The 19374-nt window shown below is 41.1% G+C and overlaps 2 protein-coding genes across 3 annotated transcripts in view; one reads left to right on the top strand and one right to left on the bottom strand.

Moving 5' to 3' along the window:
* The window catches only part of SYN3 (synapsin III), a 177363-nt gene that overhangs the window by 97715 nt on the left and 60274 nt on the right, over nt 1-19374 (bottom strand). The window lies entirely within an intron of this gene.
* Nucleotides 1-19374, top strand: part of TIMP3 (TIMP metallopeptidase inhibitor 3) — a 43955-nt gene that overhangs the window by 16479 nt on the left and 8102 nt on the right. The window contains exon 2 of the mRNA XM_053407335.1: nt 19170-19252. Within this exon, the coding sequence (XP_053263310.1) occupies nt 19170-19252 (83 nt within the window). The remainder of the gene's footprint in view (nt 1-19169; nt 19253-19374) is intronic.

The raw sequence follows: 19374 nt of genomic DNA, 5'->3' as shown, positions 1-19374 counted from the left end.
CATACATGGCAGGGCAAGGGGATTTTAAAAAGTACAGACAGTGCTAATTCAATGAGAGCTTGAACATATGGAAAATAAATTCATAACAGTGCTGGTAGGTGGTAATACAATCAATTTAGTAATGTTGAAACTGACATCTGTAGTGGGACAGCAAACCATTGATTCTGTTCAGACCTCAATGAAAAGAACTGAACTTGATAAATTGTAATTCCATAGTAGATTTGGAGACAGAGTAGGCATCTACATCTGTTGCACGGTCTGCTTCCTGTCTATTACATAATTGTCATTATCTATACTTTTTGCATTGCATTTCTCTCTTTTTGCCGTTTATATATACCTCCATTCATATACCTGCAACTGAGGATAGCACATTTATTTCTGATGAAGTGAAATCTAGTCCATAAAAATTTATACCATAATAAACTTGTTAAATGTTTAAGATACAAGGTTCTTTGATGGTTTTGCAACAACACAGAATCAACACAGCTACCCACTTGCAAATTGCATTTTTGGCCAGGGGTGGGTTAGGGTTAACCCCCAAGAGTGAAGCTGATTTTTTCCTGGTCAGTTTTGCTGGAAACTAAATTATATCCAGCACTGTGGAAACAGTGTTTATCTTGTTTATTGTCAAATGAATGTTCTGAAGCTTAGCAGAATACTCAGAAAGCAAGATATGTCAACACTTTTGGGAACTCTGCACAGCATAAAGCACCAGCATGTACGCTACACAGCCTGCCTTTCAGGGTCAGATGTGTTCTCAAAATCCTTGCATTCCTTTCGTTTTGCAAAACAGCAGTCTAACGCTTTGACAATACTCAGTAAATACTTGGTGACAGAGTCTGTCTTGGGCCATTCAGATGCCTCATTTAGGTCCTTCCACGGACCATTTCAAGCGCGGTATTAATAGCACTAGCAGACAGCACCTGTGTGTATGTCTGGATGGGAATGGGGTGGTAGTCAGAAAAAACACACCCAAATAGATATCAGAAAAAACACACCCAAAAAGCTCCCACATCAATGAAGAGCTGCATGGTGAATATTTCTAGCCTGTCCTCTATAATTCATTTAATTATAATTGTACACATTAATTAATTCATTTTATTTATGCCCCTCTCTTCTTCTAGAAGACTTTCCTGGTCATCCCTTGTGCTTTTAAACAGCTGTTTAATTTGCAGAAATCAGCAAGGAGAGCTTTGCATGACATGGTGAGATGCCTTCTCATGCTTTGGCTGCAGGTCGAGGTGCATGGCAGCAGGGACTAATAAAAATGTGGTCATCTATAGCCAAGGAGCTCAGAGCACCCTGCCTCAAATTCTACCATAGCCCAATTTCTCCCACTATTTTCTTCAAAAACATCCTATTCCCCCACTCAGTTTTTGATTCCATGTATATCTACCTCCACTGTGTTCCTTTATTCCATTGCTCGCCTTCATGTGTTTAGTTAGATTTGAAGCCTGCAAATAGGGAGGAGACATTTCTCTTTGACTTTTATGTTGTAAAGTGCCTTAAGTATCTTTCAGATGCTTACAGCTGCCTCTCATTCAAGCAGCTTACAAGGTCAGATCTGCTTAGCCTCAATGGCAGAACCAAACTTAGGGTGGCCAAAATGGAGGACACAAGAGGATACCCATATGTCCGTACTTTCCCTGACAATATTTTACTTTATGGCAGCCCTAATAAATACATCTCACTGTAGTGGGGAAGACTGATGAGGTGACATATGCCTGCTCACTCTGCTCTCCTTAAATCAGACTTTGACGAGAAAGTATTTCAAATAGAGGACTGAGAAATAGGACAGATAGCCAAGCTAAACTAACCCCCCAAATCATTTTCGGTTCCAGGGCTCAGACCTAGAACTGGAACATGTGATTTATTAATGAAGAAGAATATGCTGCTGAGTATATGCAGAAAAAGCATTTCTCACCTTATGAAATAACCCCTACCACATCCTAGCTATCTAACGCAAGGATGAGGAACCTGTAGCCCTCTAGGTGTTGTTTGACTACAGCTCCCACCGTAGCTGTCTATGGGCCCTGCTGGTGGGGGCTGAAGGGAGTTGCAGTCTAAGGAGCGTCTCCACCCCCATCGTTCTGCCCGGACACTGAGGTCCAGCACCGAGGGCCTTCTGGTGGTTCCCTCACTGCAAGAAGCCAAGAGACAGGGAACCAGGCAGAGGGCCTTCTCGGTAGTGGCACCTGCCCTGCATAACGCCCTCCCACCAGATGTCAAAGAGAAGAACAACTACCAGACTTTTAGAAGACATCTGAAGGCAGCCCTGTTTAGGGAAGCTTTTAATGTTTAACAGACCACTGTATTTTAATACTTTGTTGGAAGCTGCCCAGAGTGGCTGGGGAGACCCAGCCAGATGGGTGGGGTATAAATAATATATTATTATTATTATTATTATTATTATTATTATTATTATTATTATTATTACAGCATCAGGAGGGCCACATGTTCCCCATTCCTGATCTAGGTGTCCAGACAGGTTGAAACCTCTCTCCTTTTAGAAATTAAGCACCTGTGGTGATCCAATACATTATTATACAGCGATTCCACTGCTGTAAAAGGTTGGGCAGTGCTGTTTTTCTACAAAAAGAGGTGCTGGAGCACCTCTCTCGTTCTCTTAGAATGGCAATGGCACCCACTGGAGAGGTGCTGGACTGAGTTTCTGTGAGTTCCCCCTGAAAAAAAGCCCTGGGGTTATATAAAAACAGGGTTCATTGGCATTTGTTACTATTACAGAAAAATCAGAATCTGACATGTACAGTATTGTGCAGGTAATAATAGTTTAGGCTGCAATTATTTACACACTTAACTTGTAGTTACGTTCCACAGAACATAATGGGACTTACTTCTGAGTGGACATGGATAGGTGGGCGTGGTTAGTAATGGAACTAATCATGCCCACCTTTGAATACTTGTTACCACTGGTATTCTGGATCAAATCCTGTAGTTCCATCATTCAAATCCTGATTTGGAATTTTATGAAGGGGCGGTATAGAGTATGTCTTATGATAATGACATTCTTTGAATATTTGAGCCTTTCTGTACCAAACCATCTGCATTCCTGCAGCATTTCTGGCATCTTTGTGCTATAGTTTAACCCTTCATGCTGAAGCAGAACAATTTTAATAAGAACCAAACTACCTGTAGTTTTCCTGCAAACCATTTTTATTATCAAGAGACAGATGCACATGTGCAGGAACGACGATTTATAAACCTCAGAAATTGGGGGAGGGGGAACCAACAACACCCTATGCTATAGTATGAGCCTGAGCACAACACATGTGTGTTTTGTGGGGTGGGGTGGGGTGTGGGGTGGAATTCCAAAAGAAAGCAATTGGCAAATGGGAACAGGCAAAACTCAAAGAGGCAGAAGGAGTTTCTGAGGATATCTGCCATTTAGGGTTGGGAAATTGCAATACTGCATGAGGGGCTTACACATGCTGTATTCATACATACATGCTTGTGCGTACACACACGCACGCACGCGCGTACACACACACACACACACACACACACACACACACACACACACAGTGTGTGCTCTGTGCAGTACATTTTATTCCTTCCTAGTCTGTCTTTTGAAATTAACACTGCCAAGTTCTCCTTTTTACCCTATTAAATCATGCTATCCTCTCCAAATGCCACTTTATGAATGTATCTTAGTTTCTGCACCAGTTTTGTGAGGTTTGTATGGGGCAGGAGTGTCATTATTTTTCTGCCCTCTGTGTTTATTTATGGAAACTATTTTGTTTTTGGCTTTTGAGGGCCCCAGCGCTTGAAAAAATGCAGGCAGTCTGATCCTCAATGTATTTTGCTCTATTGGGCACACTGCAAGTGAAAGCAGCTCTGTTCTGGCCCCAATGCCAGTGTCCCATGACACAAGTTGCATGTTCAAGGATCATATTTCCCAATAATATATGAAAGGATCTTATTCAATGTTACTTACTCAAATCTTCTGATAAACTGAATTCACTCTGCTCTACCAGGCAGACCTTTGTAACTATAACCAGATGTAAATTACCCTCCCATTAACATTTTAAACATGTTGAAGTCACCACCACTTGGGGATAATTTAGACTTTTTAGTACAGGAGTGTTGGCTCAGGATTACTAGAACTTTAACACAGGGTTTAAGACAGTAGTGTTTGCTCTCAGTTACCAACATTTTTCTTGCAGAACTCCTCTGCTTTTCATAGTACAGGCGAAACAATTCTGATGCCTTCTTCCCGACACCAAAAAACAAAATAAAAAAACCACCTCAAGACTATTTTCTCCAATCAGTGTCATAGCCCGAATTGACTAGGATTGAAGTAAGAAAATGAAGTATTTGCATTTCTTGTGTAAATCTTTTTTCTGATCAGTCAAGCATCATCTCTTGGTTAACAGTGAATTCTGTTTAGCATTGCCAACTTTCTGTTTGCCTTTTTTCTGCTTTTAAAATGTGCACGTTAACCAGACATTCAGCAGCTAAAGCTTCCCTATCACTCAGTGTCTATGCCAACACAAGCTGCACCTGTTGGATTTCTGCCTGCCATTAGGCTTGCCAGCCTCTCCCACCCACCCATATGCACCTATATGATAAATGGCGTGGTGGTGGAGAAATAAGCTGGTGTAATTTTCCCTGACATGCAGATATAGCAATAGAAAAGCTTTATCTACTAAATTTCTGCTTTTCTTACACAGCTGTTAAGATGCACAGGAGCTCTGCCAAACAGAAAATAAAAGGTAGAAACCTGATGTGTCTTGTAGCAGTATAGGAACCTTGCCAGCAATGAGGAAAATCCAGCAATATTAGCTCTTATGTTTTGGCTTGTCTTAGTGACACATAGTTACACTCAGACTTTTATTTCTTGGGTGAGTGAGGTTTTCTAAGGTCCTTGTGGTGGCAGCTTATCAGCTACATCAAGGAAGTTGGAGAGGACAGTAAGAAAAATCCATGGGGGTATGTAGGTAAGGCAACTCACCTAGATGCTCTTTCATAGCTATCCAAACTGCCTTTAACCTGGGTTGTTGCCCAAGCCCTGGGGCTATTTTCCATGGCCTTGGCATGCTTGTTGAACATGCTAGCCTGGGTGCAGGTATTGTCATCACTCGGCAATGACCTTGATGACTTCCTGAACTGCTCAGCTGTCTGTTTCGCTGTCTGATCATATTGCTAATTAACTGGAACGCTGATCCCCCCCTCCCCACAACACACACCCCTTTATGCTGTGCACGGTATGTGAATGCAACCAGGAAACTTTTCCCGTGCCCTGGAAGGTGCCTGAGCGCCACGACCATGACCCCTGGCTGAGTAGGAGTGAAAGAGTCGCTGCGCAATGGCTTAGCCAGCTTTTTATTTTTGTTAATAGGTTAATTAAAATTCCGCCTTCCTCTTCACCCTATAGTTATACTTCAGCCTTGGAAGGGAGGGTGCTCCGGAGGGCACAGCTGCAGGGCAACCTTTGCGGGTTTCCATGGGAAGACTGCAAGGGCCAAGTCTTACTTTACTTTTTTGTGTGTGCGTGTGCGCACGTGCACGCTCTGTTATGCATATCCAAAGAGGGGAAAAATTAAAGTGTGTGCCACATTAGATGTGATGTGCACATTAATGCATTTCTGGGAACAGATCCCTTTAAACTCCATGAATAGGATGAGATGGGGAAGAAGTCACATATATTTTAAAGGAATGACCCCATACGTGAATTTGCACTATGTCTGATGCAGCATGCATCTTTGAGAACTCACAACTACTCAGCTAAAAGACACCTGAGATACATATTAGAGACCCATTCTGCTCTGTTGGCTGCAATTTGTTTTAGCTGGTATTTAACTTTGATTTATTTTTAATTTTAATGGTGAACAGCAGATAATAAATCTTTGCTGTAAATTGACCTGGGTTCTATAAAACGGGAACACCAACTTGTTCTGAGGCGTTTTGTAAGAACTGGTAAAACACACACACATTCTGCATAGCAAATTGCAGCAAACAAGCGACAAACAAAGAAATTCTGCACGCTGAGGATGTAGCTACGTGGCAACCTTTAGTTCAGCACATTAGTGGAAAACTAGAAGGAGGGGGGGGATGCATGTTCCTGGGAAAAGGGATAGTTCCTCACTCCATACACCTACAGAATCTAGCCTGCACAACTAATTTAGGGTTGCCAGTTTAGCATCACAAAAAGAGGACAAACACTGGGTGTGTGTGTGTGCAAATGCTAATATATATGTACAGATGCAAATTTAGAAATAATTACTAGAACTGAAATTGAAATATATCATGCTATAGCAGGCCAAGACTGACTAGCTGACCCTTGTGCTGGCTTAGTTTTCATGGGCGACTTCAAGGTCCCTGTTGCTCTCCCTTCTTCTTTGGGCTGGCCTCTGTAAAGTGGGACACATGGCCACCCTATACTCAGTGATTCACTTGCTACTCCCAACTGGGATAGTTGGGGATTGGCAAAGGACCGGCACCAACTGAAATGGTCGTTTGTAAAGACAGGAGGAATTGAAGGTCTTTAGACAGAGGCTGAAATGCTGCTACCTGTTAGGGATGCTCTAGCAGGGGGTTGAGCTAAATGGGAAAGGTGTGTGTAAACCAGCAGTACAGCTTAAGAAGAAACAACAGCATCTATTAGAGCTGAAAGTAGATTAAAAAGTAAGATACATGATTTAGTCATAGGCTAACTCTCTGGGGGGAGAGTTCCACAGATGGGTGCCACCACTGAGAAGGTAATCTCTGAAGCAACATGAAAGGACTTTGTACACACGGAAGTACCAAGACTGGTGGCATGTCACAATATGAGTCACAGGGCTTGTGACAAACATTTTACCCAGCACCAAAAATGGTCAGCTGATATCTTTATCTTGAGCCCAGATTGTCATGTTGCCAATTGTTAGGGATGCATTTTAGTAGGCGTGTGGTGATTCAGTCTGGGTGTTCTGAAAATTCAAACTTTCTGCCTGTCAAGCGGATTCTCTGGTAATAATTACCTAGATGTGCAGACATTCAGGAAATGCACCTAGAAGCCTTCCCTGTTTTGGAAAAGTTAATGATCCTTGTAACCTGCATTCTCATCCACCAAGACTCAGAGACAGTCTTACGTGCTATGTAAAGATTATTTTTTTATAGCAATGTAAGGGACATTTCCCACTGGAGCCAAGAAAGCACAGCTTCCTAATGGAATAAAGGGGCCTCCAGACTGTCCGTATTTGACAGGAGGGATTCAAGCTCATGACAGAACCTTAGGTTTTCACAATTAAAACTGATTAAAGGGCTTTGGTTGCCCTAGATCACACCATACATTTAAAGCACATCACTCCCCCCATAGAATTCTGGGAACTGTACCCACCACAGAGCTAAATTCCCAGCACCCTTTAAAAACTACAGTTCCCAGGATTCTTTGGGAGAAGAGATGTGCTTTAAATGTATGGTGTGAGCAACAAATCTACTTTAAAAGAAGGATTGGACTTTTGCAGTTTAGAATGTGTGGGATGCACAGAAATCAGGATAAATGCTCGACAAATAGGTATTAGAAATCAGGATAAATTTATAGCAAAAGCAACAAGAGTCCATCAAAAGGTCATTGCACACGGCCCTCTTTAAGCTAGTAAGCTTTGGTGTGTCCAGTTAATTCCATTTGTTGTAAAACAATAACCACCAGATAGGAATGTACTGGCACAAGGATGTTTGAAGTGACGTCTGAAGCCAATAACTATTTAAAGTTGCAAAGCATGTACACTCTCCCTTTCCAGTGCTGGAGTACATAATGGTTATGACTCTCTCTCTGTTCATTTAAAACAGGAATGGGTAACCTATGGCCCGCCTGATGTTGTTGAATTCCAACTCCCATCAGCCCAGCCAGCATGACCAATGGTCTGGGATGATGGAAGGAGTCTGTCAACATTTGGCAGGTCACAGGTTCCCCATTTCTGGTTTAAAAAGTGAGACCAAACAGGTTGTTTTCCTCTTGCAGCCAGACCACTCTGTATGATGGACAGTATAATAATCCACTTGTTATTTCTGTAAATTTAGTATTTAGGGGAAAGGGTGGTAGGACAGGGTTGGTAACCATCTAGATAAGCCCACAGCGTGTTTAAGTGCTAGCCTATTCTCAGGTCCCATGCAAATAGAAAATGCAGAGCAGGGTGTGCATAAGTTGTGTTCTAGTTAAAGATATATATGTATGTGTTCCTTATGGCTTGGACAGCTGCTTAATCTATCAACTTGGGCAGGTTTTCTAATATGCAGGAAGGAATTTGTGGGGCCCACCCAATCCCCCTGAAGTCCTTACATGTTTCCAAACACCTCTTCGGCTAACCGCTGTAGATGCTACGTGCAAAAATGTGTGCAAAACATGTGATCAGTAAAGTCTAGTCTCCTTCCAGAAATCCTGGCACTCTTCCCAGTGGGGTGAGGTTTTGGAGAAAGGAGAGATGGCCCTCTGACATGCCAGTGAAGAACTACTCGGAGCTTGGGACTCTGACACTTTCTCTTGGAAAAGGTCATACTGGAAAGGTCAAGAAGATGGCCTGGTTTCTTGGGTTTTGTGGGAAATTCACTCCCAGTGAGCCGATGCAGAACCTTTACTTAGATACCTACCCATTTAGATCTAGGCATATGGTAGGACTGCAGGTGGTATTATAAGTTTGGGAACGGAAGTAAGCAGAGGAAATCAACAGTTTATATGAGAGAATTACAGGTTTCCTATAAAGAGAGCCAATGAGACAGGGAATAACTGGTATTTAGAACACTATTCAAAACCCAGCACCCTGCAATTTAAATACTGGTTTGTTAAAATGAAAGTTTTGTCTTACTTGCTCTGCATGTTATAATAAACCTGTAATTCTTCTATAAGGAAAAAGTGATGCCTCTTAAGTAGTTAAATACCTTCTTGCGGCATCATTACCCTACACACTCTTTACTGCCTTGCCAGTTGCTTTGATGTTTAGCCTATAGTTTATGGTCAGAGGGGCAATGTGGTATTTTACTTAAATAGTGGACATGGAACATGTTACCCTTTCTGCACACTTTTCCTTCCAAATTACACTTCACTGAAAAGAAGAAGAAGCAATCTTTGTTTATATGCTCCAATTTGTTTGCCATATAATGGCTCACTGGATGGCTTGGGTAACAATCAATACCAGATGCACGTTTCAGGAAGGCAATAAGTGATCCCACAGTAGTAAGTTCTCAGTGCACCAGCTCATTTCATTGAAACGGCATATGGTTTTTGTTGGCCTTAATTGGTCTTCCTATTGGCTCTTGAAATGAAACACTTAGGTATGTGGGTGCCTTGAAACAAGTCAATAGATGTGTGAGAATATGCATCATACACATCAGGCCGAATCCCGTCTCTTTGCTGCTTTTTCCCTTCCCAGTAATGAAGGGGGGAAAACACTTTGATGTGCAAAGAAATGGATGGAATGAAGAAGAGACTGTTGGCTGTGTAAAAAGATGGTTTGTGAATTTACTGAAATGTGGTAAATGGATAGGATCCAATAGAACAGTGGGTCACATTGACATGAAAACTGATTCAAATACACAGGTGGAAGCACATACTAAATATTCTCATTGGTCTGTATCATAATGAAGTGCATACAGAGGATCACTTGTTTGGAAAGCCGCCTTAAACTAAGATGTCCATGCATGTCAAAAATGTACACATTGAGGAGAAATCACCACACATATCCCCCCAGATTTAAATTTAGCTCTGTCTGTTGAAAGGCTAAGTCTAAGTTTTGACCAAAGCACAACAACGTAGGTTATTTGTTGTTAAGAGGCGCCGGCTTGATTTTGTATCCTGCATCAGGGCAAGACTGGGCTGGCAGCACTCAGAAGACAGTTGGACCTGAAGAGCACACTGAAATATTATTTATTGACCTTATGTCCCACACCTCCCTCTGGAAGGAGCCCTGGGTGGCAACACACAAGAATACACCAGAACTGGGAAAACAGCTGCTTCTCATGCAAAGTTGTACCCCAAACAGAAAACCTTCCTGTCTGGGGGGGTCCTGTGGCTAGTCTGGGTGTGGCCAGTCCAAAGTCTGAGAATACCCCACTGCTTGGGGAGATGCTCCAACCTCGAGATTTGTGACTCAGTTACAAGGGACTGTTGCGCACAGAACCAGGGGTTCCTGGTTCTAACCATGGTAGTTCCAGCCATACTGCATACCCTATGAATCTTATCTTCTTCATATCTTTACCCAGAGGTTTTGCCTGCTCACTTTATGAATCTTATCACAAACATGCTTTTCATCTTTGATGAAGGCCAACAGCTGTAGCCCTTCCCCTTGTTTGACACTTCAAACTTTATGAAGAAGCACGTTTTTTAATGCATTTCCTGGCAAAGTCCAAATAGGAATATGTAATATCAGAAGTGCAGAGAGGCAACTTTTTGAACTGACAGCCTTCCCTCTGTTTTTTTTTTTAATACTGCCAACTCAGTATGCCAATTATCTAGATTCTTCCCAGCATACACAACACATTTTTGTTTGAGTCTGTCTTCCCATCCATCGTACTTGGACACTTTCCTTTCATTCTGCCCAAATCATGCTCCTTTTCATACTGTTCTGGTTAAATCCATAGTTAGTTCAGGATACTTGGAATAGACATGCTCTGGCTAACAACAAATGCTTTACTTTTATGGCCCAGGTAGCTCCCTCCTATGTGCTGTTCTCTCAAACAGGCTCTGAGTATTTTCTGTTCCCTGTAGAATGAAGGAAAGCTTTTATACAGCTTACGACAAGACCTCTCTCATTTGTCTTAGCCTGGTTTTACTGCTTCCTTTATCTCTGCCACCTGTGTGCCACAAAGCATTCACAGCAAATACCCTTCGTCAGGCACAACCCAAGCTGCATGCAGAAATTAAAGCCTTAAGTTAGCAGGCTGTTATGGGGAGCTCCATTGAGGAACTCACTGGGTGGATGAGTTCACACAATGATTTAATTGCATCTAGAACCTGCTTATGTGAAATCATTATTGTGGATCAGATCAGTATCTCATTTTTTTAGCACCAGCTAAAACCAGTTGTTGTATTTTGCTTTAGTTATATATTGCCAATTTTTGTTTTAATAAATAAGTATTTTCTGCCCAGGGACCTTTGTGTGAAAGGTGTACTATGAATGCTCTAAATAAAATAAAAGTTAAAATAAACTTACAATATAAGATAAATCACGCAGGACCTTCACAATTAGGTCTCAATATGTTTTTTTGTTTCTTTTTAACTTAAAAGGGGTTATAAACAGTGGCAGTGGAGGACAGGGTCTTTAACCCTTTCCCCATAATACAGTACTTTTTCCGATCCAAATCCCCCCCAATATTCTCTTAGCAAAACAGACAAATATAGGGGCACACAGAGTACACAGCTACTAAAAAAAAGGTTAACACAGAGAGAATTTTTGAGCTATATTCCCAATGCTGTGGTTCTGTTTGCGCAACAGATTTCCATGTGCAAAACAGAGCTTCCGCTTCCTCTCCTGCTCTGCACACCTCAAAATTTGCTCCAGGGTGTTGGGAAATACTCTGGAGAAGATTTGGCGGGGGGGGGGGCATGAGGTAGGAAAGGAAGAGGAAATGGTGTTGCACAAACAAGAGTCCCCTCTCACAGTGTTGAATACAACTCTCTCCATCTTCATTTATCAACAAACTATTGCAATATAATTCTATTCCAGTATGCAAGTGCTTTGATAATACCTTGCTTCCTAACCCATTATATTCTGTAAAAGTATACATGGTGTGGAAAAGGCCAATAGGGAAGACAGACAAGAGCAAGTACTAGTTTACACAGCCCTTTATTACACTACACAATTTACTACCACAGGGTATATTGATGGCCACCACATCTCCCATCAGCCGCCTCCCATCTGTTTTTTTTTTAAAGCTGTATTTATGATAAATTAACAGTTAATTTAACATAAATGCAGTTTTTCTAAACCATGGATGACAGGAGCTATAGTCCAAACATCTAGAGGCTTAATTTAATATAAATACAGCTTTTATAAAACCATGCCTTTCAGGAACTTCTGATATAGATCTCTAGCTACAGAAGTGAGGTCACATTAGAATCTTTAATGAAAACTGTAGGGAGTGTAAAAAAAAACCCTTGGCATTTGTTAACTAGTGAGTGTTTAACCGTTCACCGATTCTTTAAAAAAAAGTATTTTATTTTTTCCTCTAGAAATAGTATAGATAAACTAAACAAAATGAAAACATAAATTAAAGAAGACAAAAAACAACCACAACCATGCATATTAGAATCCCAGCTGGGTACTTGTTTTTTCAAACCAAATTGGAGGCATGGGGCCCTAATCCAGACCACAGCAGGGGGTGGGGACTGAGGGTAAAGCCCTCTGCTTGCACAGTAGGATCCTCATCCTTACTGGACCCCCTGTACTTGCAAATGATAAAAATAAAAGCTTGCATTCAGTGGCAAACTACGTGATTAGTGGCACATAGAATTTGGCCCTTAGTGACAGTTTTCACCAATTTTGGGCAGGGACCAGTGAGAATTATTTCCTGCATGTACAGCTTAGTGTCCCAGAAAAATAGGTTCACCCGTTTCCCACTGATGATTCCCATACTTATTGTTGGGCATTATGGGACTCTATCAGGGTGAGCCCGAATACACATGCACAGAATTGCCATCTGATGAACGCTGAGCAAAGCTTATCAGAATGATCAATATAATGGATTTTTTTTTTTGCCAAAACAGTGCTTTAGCCATACTGATTCTTCAGAAATATGAGAACTTTACAGTGGCTTTTCGCGGTCTCTGGTCATAGGTGCTTCTAAAAACAGAGCTTGCCCCAGATGTTTTGCCGGTTGAGGTGGAGCAACAACTGGTACCCATAATCCACATTCACCAAAACCAAGGTGTGTAAAACCCAAGACCAGCCAAGTTATTTTGGCACCTGTGGCAGTAAATCCTAGAAGCCCCATTTCCACCCTTTCCCTGGCAGTAAAATATAATGATAACAAATTAAATAACTACCAATTTGCTGTCCTTTCAGGACACCTGAAATCTGCTTCCTTACTGTGCCTAATGGCAGGGCTGGTGCTATCCAAAAATGTTGCTCAGTTGCAACCCTTTTCTTAGGTGAGCCTTTTAAAATGGTATGGTCTGAGCAGTTCAGTCCTATGTAGGTTTTTAAGGCTTCCACCTGTACCTTCCTTCGCAGAAGTTACATTATGTGCCTGGCAAGAACACAGCTGGCTGTGCCTCCTGCCAGTGCACACCATCCACAGGATCGAGCAGTTAGTGTTACTGACAGCTAAAGGCATTATCCATTCAACTTTGAACAAAAGAATCCCGGTCACTTGCAATAATACATCCACCTCCCCAGCTGTGCAAATGATACTAACCGTCACTGAACATCATTCTGCTTCTCTCATAAACTATTGAGGCTTGTTCTCCTGTCAGAATAGAATTCCCCTCTGCTCTTTCTGTACAGTCACAAGCTATGGAATCAGCTCAACATGGTATTCCCTGCGGGCCATTTTTGTTATGTCTCTAATCCTACCCCCAAAAGCTGTTAGAAATCAGTAAATATGGAAAGATTGCAATCCGCACTTGATGGGACATAAGAGAACGCCATTCCAATTGCAAGACAGCTGCAACATAGCTTCCCCCTCACCTTCCTGCTCCCAAGCTGGGCTGATCAGGGGTCCAATCTTTTGATATACAAATATATCTGAAGATGTAATACTTGAGAGCACCACACCTAGGAGCAATCCACACTTAAGCTCCTTTAGTTTGCAAAACATCCCTGTACTGGTATTTTTCACAAATGCAATTATCATCCATGAGAAACAACTCTGTATCTCCCTTGTTTGCAAAACCATTCCATGCTGCACGCCAATTTGAAGTGCAATAAAAAGTATGTGTGTGTGTCTTAGGTCATGTGCACTGTTACATCTTTATCACACAATATGGGAACTGGGTAGTACTTAAAAGTTCACCTTTAAAAAAAACCACACACCTCCATGCATGCACACCTCCACAGTTGATCCAATTTAATGCAGAAAGTGATTTCTGGGTAGGTGGGGCATAGAAGTCTCAACACCCCCAGCAAAGACCCTGTTACCCCAAGGGTCCTTTCTGTATGTGTGTGGGAGGGGTCTCTCCTAGCCTGTTCTGGGAATGTAGCCTTTTCTCCCCTGCTCCTCCCCTAAGTTAATGGAGAGACCCCGCTAAGTAAATGGGATTGTTTTTATTTATGAAATTGTTTTATGTATGCTTTGAGGAAGCAATGAATGAAAGAAAGAAAGAAAGAAAGAAAGAAAGAAAGTTATGAGAAGAAATAAAATCTCATTGGTTAGCCCAAAAATGTCGAACTCCAGGCAGGCAGAGATTGAATGTCTGCCTGCCTTGAGCTCTGCATGTGCATTGGCAACAACCCAGCAGATGTTGGCTGCTAATGCAAAACCCACTGTAAAAGATCAGATGCAAGGCCTAAAGTATCACTATATTTATCTGCTGTTTTAAAATTGCAAACAGAATTGCAAAGATATATACGTACTTTCTTTTTGGCACCCATGCTTTATAGCTCTGACTTGGAGAGTTGACCAAGACAGTCAACCTTTTTTGTGTGTGAATGTGTGTGGACTATTAATTTCCAACAAAAAACAAAACACTTCTTTTTTTAATATCTGCCCAAGCATATGGAAAATGTACATTTTCAATGTAAATAACTGCAACTATATTTTTCAGTGACAATCAGTTATTATTAAGAGTTGGCCTGTTGGGGTTGTTTTTGGACCAAAGCATAGCTGCCACGCTTATCTTATCTGAGATTTATACGCCTATCCAATTTAATATTACATAAATAATTACAAATCATCCGTGAGACCTTGTCAGCTGCTCTGATCCCACAAAATGACTCGACCCGAAACCCCAAAGTACTCAGAAACATTCTTCACAGAATGTTTTCATAGCCACCACTTCAAAGTGGCTGCGGTTTAAAAATATGCTGCTATTTTGGTGTCCACTTGTGTGGGATAAAATTTCCCATCAGTAATAGTAGGACTGTAATAGGACTCCAGAGGAAATGAGAGAGTTAAGAAGGGTGTTCAAGGTGTCTTTTTACTGGTTAGCATGCAGTATGTTGATGAAATAATATTTAGGAGCCTCTCTTTTTTCTTGAGGTAACTGTGACTAACTGCAAATAAAGTCAGAAAACATAGCAGAAATTAATGCAAATTCAAAACCCAGTGAGTTGTTAGAGCAGATCTTATATTTGATTCAGTATGCTTTCTTATTTATTTTTTACATTTATATCTCACCTTTCTTCCAAGGAGCTCAATGTAACATGCATATCCTCACAATAACTCTGATGTAAGTTAGGCTGAGAGCCTGTGACTAGCCCTCAGTTTTATGGCTGAGCAGGGATTTGAACCCTGCTCTCCCAGGTCTGAGCCCAAACCTCTAACCACTGCACCACCCCGGCTCTCTTATGGAAATTCTTTGAGGCTTTAGTGAACCACCATGCATGAGTAACAGACTACTGCTGGCTCACAAGCTATGTGGATCTGTCTAAAGCACTTTACTGCCTCGTGCTAGTTTTGCGATGTTACATAAATCTATACATTTGTATATATTGATTGCTGTTGGATTTTACGTAAGAACTCAAAAAAGCCTTATTCAGACATCCTATCACACATTAAGTGGTCCTTGCCTAATGGCAGCCAGACATGCCCTTCAGAGGTCACAATTTCACTGGTAGTGTAGAGACCTACACACTTGCAACTTGGATGAGTGTAGTCCTCCTCCAAGGAAATTCTGGCCACTTGCTTGTGTAGAGGAGGCCAACTTGCGCACACCTGCTCAATGGGCCTCTTCACATTGCCACCAAATTCATGGCCAGTGAGTGACTAGTGGGTGTTGCAGTGGTTGGGTTGTGGCTAACAGGTGAGTTCTCATTACCCCCTCACATGTTAATGATGTGGTACAGGGGGTTTGAAGAGGGCTTATGTAAATATATTTTGGAAATAAACTTCTGTATGTGAGCAAAGAAGGATTTTTGAAATATCTCCCGATAGCAGGTGATGGGTTTTGCAAGAGAAACTGTGCCCGCATGTGCACAACTATCTGCTAAAAACGTATAGAGAGTTTATTTTTCGTGTCCTAAGTACTATGTGTAAATGCAAGGCAGTCATTTCGAAGTAACCACTTAGTTAAGAATAGCTCCTGTGACTTCTATGGAATTATTCTGGATTAAGTGGTTTGCGGATTAGAGCTCTGACCATTTACAACCTCCTCCTAGAACACCCTTTCGCTGTGGCCTTACAAATCAACAAATTGCATTTCTAGCAGGTGCAGCAGAGGCAGTGAGCCTTGGTTCCTACCAGAGATCCCATGAGTGCCAGGCACTTAGTACTGGAATGCCAGGCAGTGGCACCTTCTTCCTTCATAGCATTCTATGCCACCTCTGTACCAGCTCAGCAGCACTAGTGGCTTCACTGTGGGATTTAGGAAGATTTATTTACTTGCTCAATTATGCCCTTGTGTCCCATTTTGGTACCCTTAAAAGACCAGTTCTGGCGACAAACTGATCCAAATCACATTTAGACTTGCTTTCAGGGATGGATGAACATATTTTTGAAGACTACACACTAGTATTTATGCAGTCACTTAAATGAAGACGAAACAAAGGAAGAGCCCCATATTAATCAGTACTTATTAACTTGCTTTAGCCTACCTGCACTGCTACATTCTTTAATTTATTTTAATTGGTGTGTCTGTGTTTGTGCGGTAGGTTTTTACGGAATTCAATAAGAAGTGAGACTTCTTAGCTCTCCTATAACCTAGAAGGGAAAATTTAGGCAGACACAATTTCTCTCCTCCCCCTCTTCTTCTACAAACCCAAATACCTGCAAGAATCTTTCTTTTCTTTGCCACTTTTAAAGACAAAGAGCATGATTCCATATTGTGTTTGACATCTCAAACTGAGGCAAGACTAGTCTGCAAAATATGGGTGACATAGGGAAATACTGCTGTTGTTCATCTGTAAGAAAGCTGATCTCTGTGTCTCTGTCATTTTTGGCGTGAGAATCCCTGGCACCTCTCAGAACACAAAGTCTAAGACTTGTCTAAATATCAGGATATGCCTTTTGAAATTCACACTCTCTGCACAAACATTATTGTCCCAAAGAGAAACTTTCCTAAAGCCCAGGTCACATTCTGAACCAACTTCCATTCTTTTCAGATCTGAGTAAAAGCAATAGAATTGCATAACATTGAAACACTATGTTGGTTTTCATTTGTTTGTAGGACAGGGATGAGGGTAACCAGCAGTTGAATCTAGGATTGCCACAGAAATGGAATTGTGCTTGAAATGTGTGTTTCCATAGGATAAGACTTGGGTGCTGGCAGAGTTGACCAATCTGTCAGAATCCGAAAACTTAATACAAAACTAGTCCTCCAAGCAGAACTATGGGTCGGTAACATCACCATGCTGGGACTCATCTGTGCCCAAGCATGACACACAGAATCTAGCTATGGATTCATATTGGGCCATAGTTGATTTCCTAGATAATGCTGCAAACTCATTTCTTAGGTCAGGAAGAATAAAGACGACAGGATCTATTTCACAAGGCAGGTTATTTTGCTCCAAAGCTGTCACGAAATTAAATATAAAAGCTTGGCTTTTGTTTTAGGCTGTGTATATATTGCTTACAGTCACTTTGGCACTGAAAAATGAATTTGTGTCATGTTCAGAGGTATGTGGACTTTACAGAAGCCCTAGGCAATCGGGTGAATGTCTCCTTTAGTAAATAAACTTCACCATTATCCCTCTTTTTAAAGGAAAAGGTCAAAAGCCTGCATTTGAGCCAAAGCAAATTCTAATCATATTCCTTGCTTCCCTTGGGTAAATATTTATGAACAATTAAAATCTGGGTCAGTACAATTCACCCATGACTGATGGAATCTGAAGATAATATTCGCAGGAAAGGAGAAATTGTAAAAGCATTTTGTTACCCTTTATTAAAGTTACAGACAAGTAGTCTAATTTGGCCCCTATCCTGCCCTCACCCTGCATATATATTGTGGCTTTGGCTTATCTGTATTTGCAGAAGGAATTTGAAATTACAGAATGTGCATTCCTCTCTGAGAAATTCTACTAGTCTAGAAACTCACTAAAACTCCTCAGATGTCCTGGCTTAGAAGGAACCTCTCAATCTGACTTTAGGTGAAATTAGGTGACAAATCTTAATTTACACAATTTGTTTGATAAAAGTCAGCACACTTATTTCAAAGTAGCAGGCCTTAGTGGGCCATCTTCCTGTTTAAGAAATAAATTCTCTCCCTTCTCCAGCAGTAAATGGTTTCCTATCCCATCTCATCAGCAGAGTCAAGTCTGCCTCTCACTGGTCTGTGAACGAAACTTGTTAAAGGTGCTTGGCAGACGAGACCTGTTGAGCGAAGGGATCAAGAAAACATGCTGATTCAAGACATCTATGGTATTTGGGGTGAGTCCATCTTAGCATATCCATTTACTGGGAGTATGGCTCTCTAGCACTACCAATGGAACAGTATAGCCACATAGTAGAGGGGAAAACTTCTGCAAGGAATTTTCTCTATTTCAAGTGTAAGCTAAGTAATCGTAAAAACCACACCCTGGAAACTTGGCTGTTAATGATAATTTTCAAATTTCCTTTGATATCTGACATGTATGTAGCAAAAGTACAATTATGCACTTGGACACACACACACACACACAGAATCTTCCCAGCCCTGTAGCTTATGTTATTCATTAAACAGTTTTGGTTGGTTGTTTCTAAGAACATTTATAAATCACCAACTTGTAAGAAAATACCATGGCAGTGTTCTGTAAATCTTTTAAACATTGTAAGATTATAAAATAATAAAATACAGAACAAAAGACCAACACTGAATTAAATTAATTACATAAAAATACTTGGTGAAACAAAAATGTTTTCAGAAGCTGATGAAATATTAAATTGTAGGGGCCTGTATGATTTCAATAGGAACAGTGTTCCAAAATACTGGTGCCACTATGCTAAAAGTCCAAGTTTGCATAGAAATTAAATAAATATGAGACAACTCTGGGACAGTTGATACATTTTGTTGATACATACTGTCTTCAGTGCTGAACTAGAGGCCAGAGATGCTATTGACCTGGTGCCAGCGTTGTTCATAAACCCTTCTCTTTTGATTACAGTCATCCGAGCCAAGGTAGTGGGCAAGAAACTTATGAAGGATGGACCTTTTGGGACGATGCAATATACTGTCAAACAAATGAAGGTACGTACACAATCATACTGGATTGAGACAGCAAAACATTTCAAATTGTGGTAGAAATGCCATTATCTGAGAATAGATCTCATGAAACCCCATGATATGCTAACTACGGATGAGTGGATTGG

This window comes from Podarcis raffonei, chromosome 10 (genome assembly GCF_027172205.1).
Source record: "Podarcis raffonei isolate rPodRaf1 chromosome 10, rPodRaf1.pri, whole genome shotgun sequence".
NCBI classification, from domain to species: Eukaryota; Metazoa; Chordata; class Lepidosauria; order Squamata; family Lacertidae; genus Podarcis; species Podarcis raffonei.
This window is presented reverse-complemented; position numbering and strand designations above follow the sequence as displayed.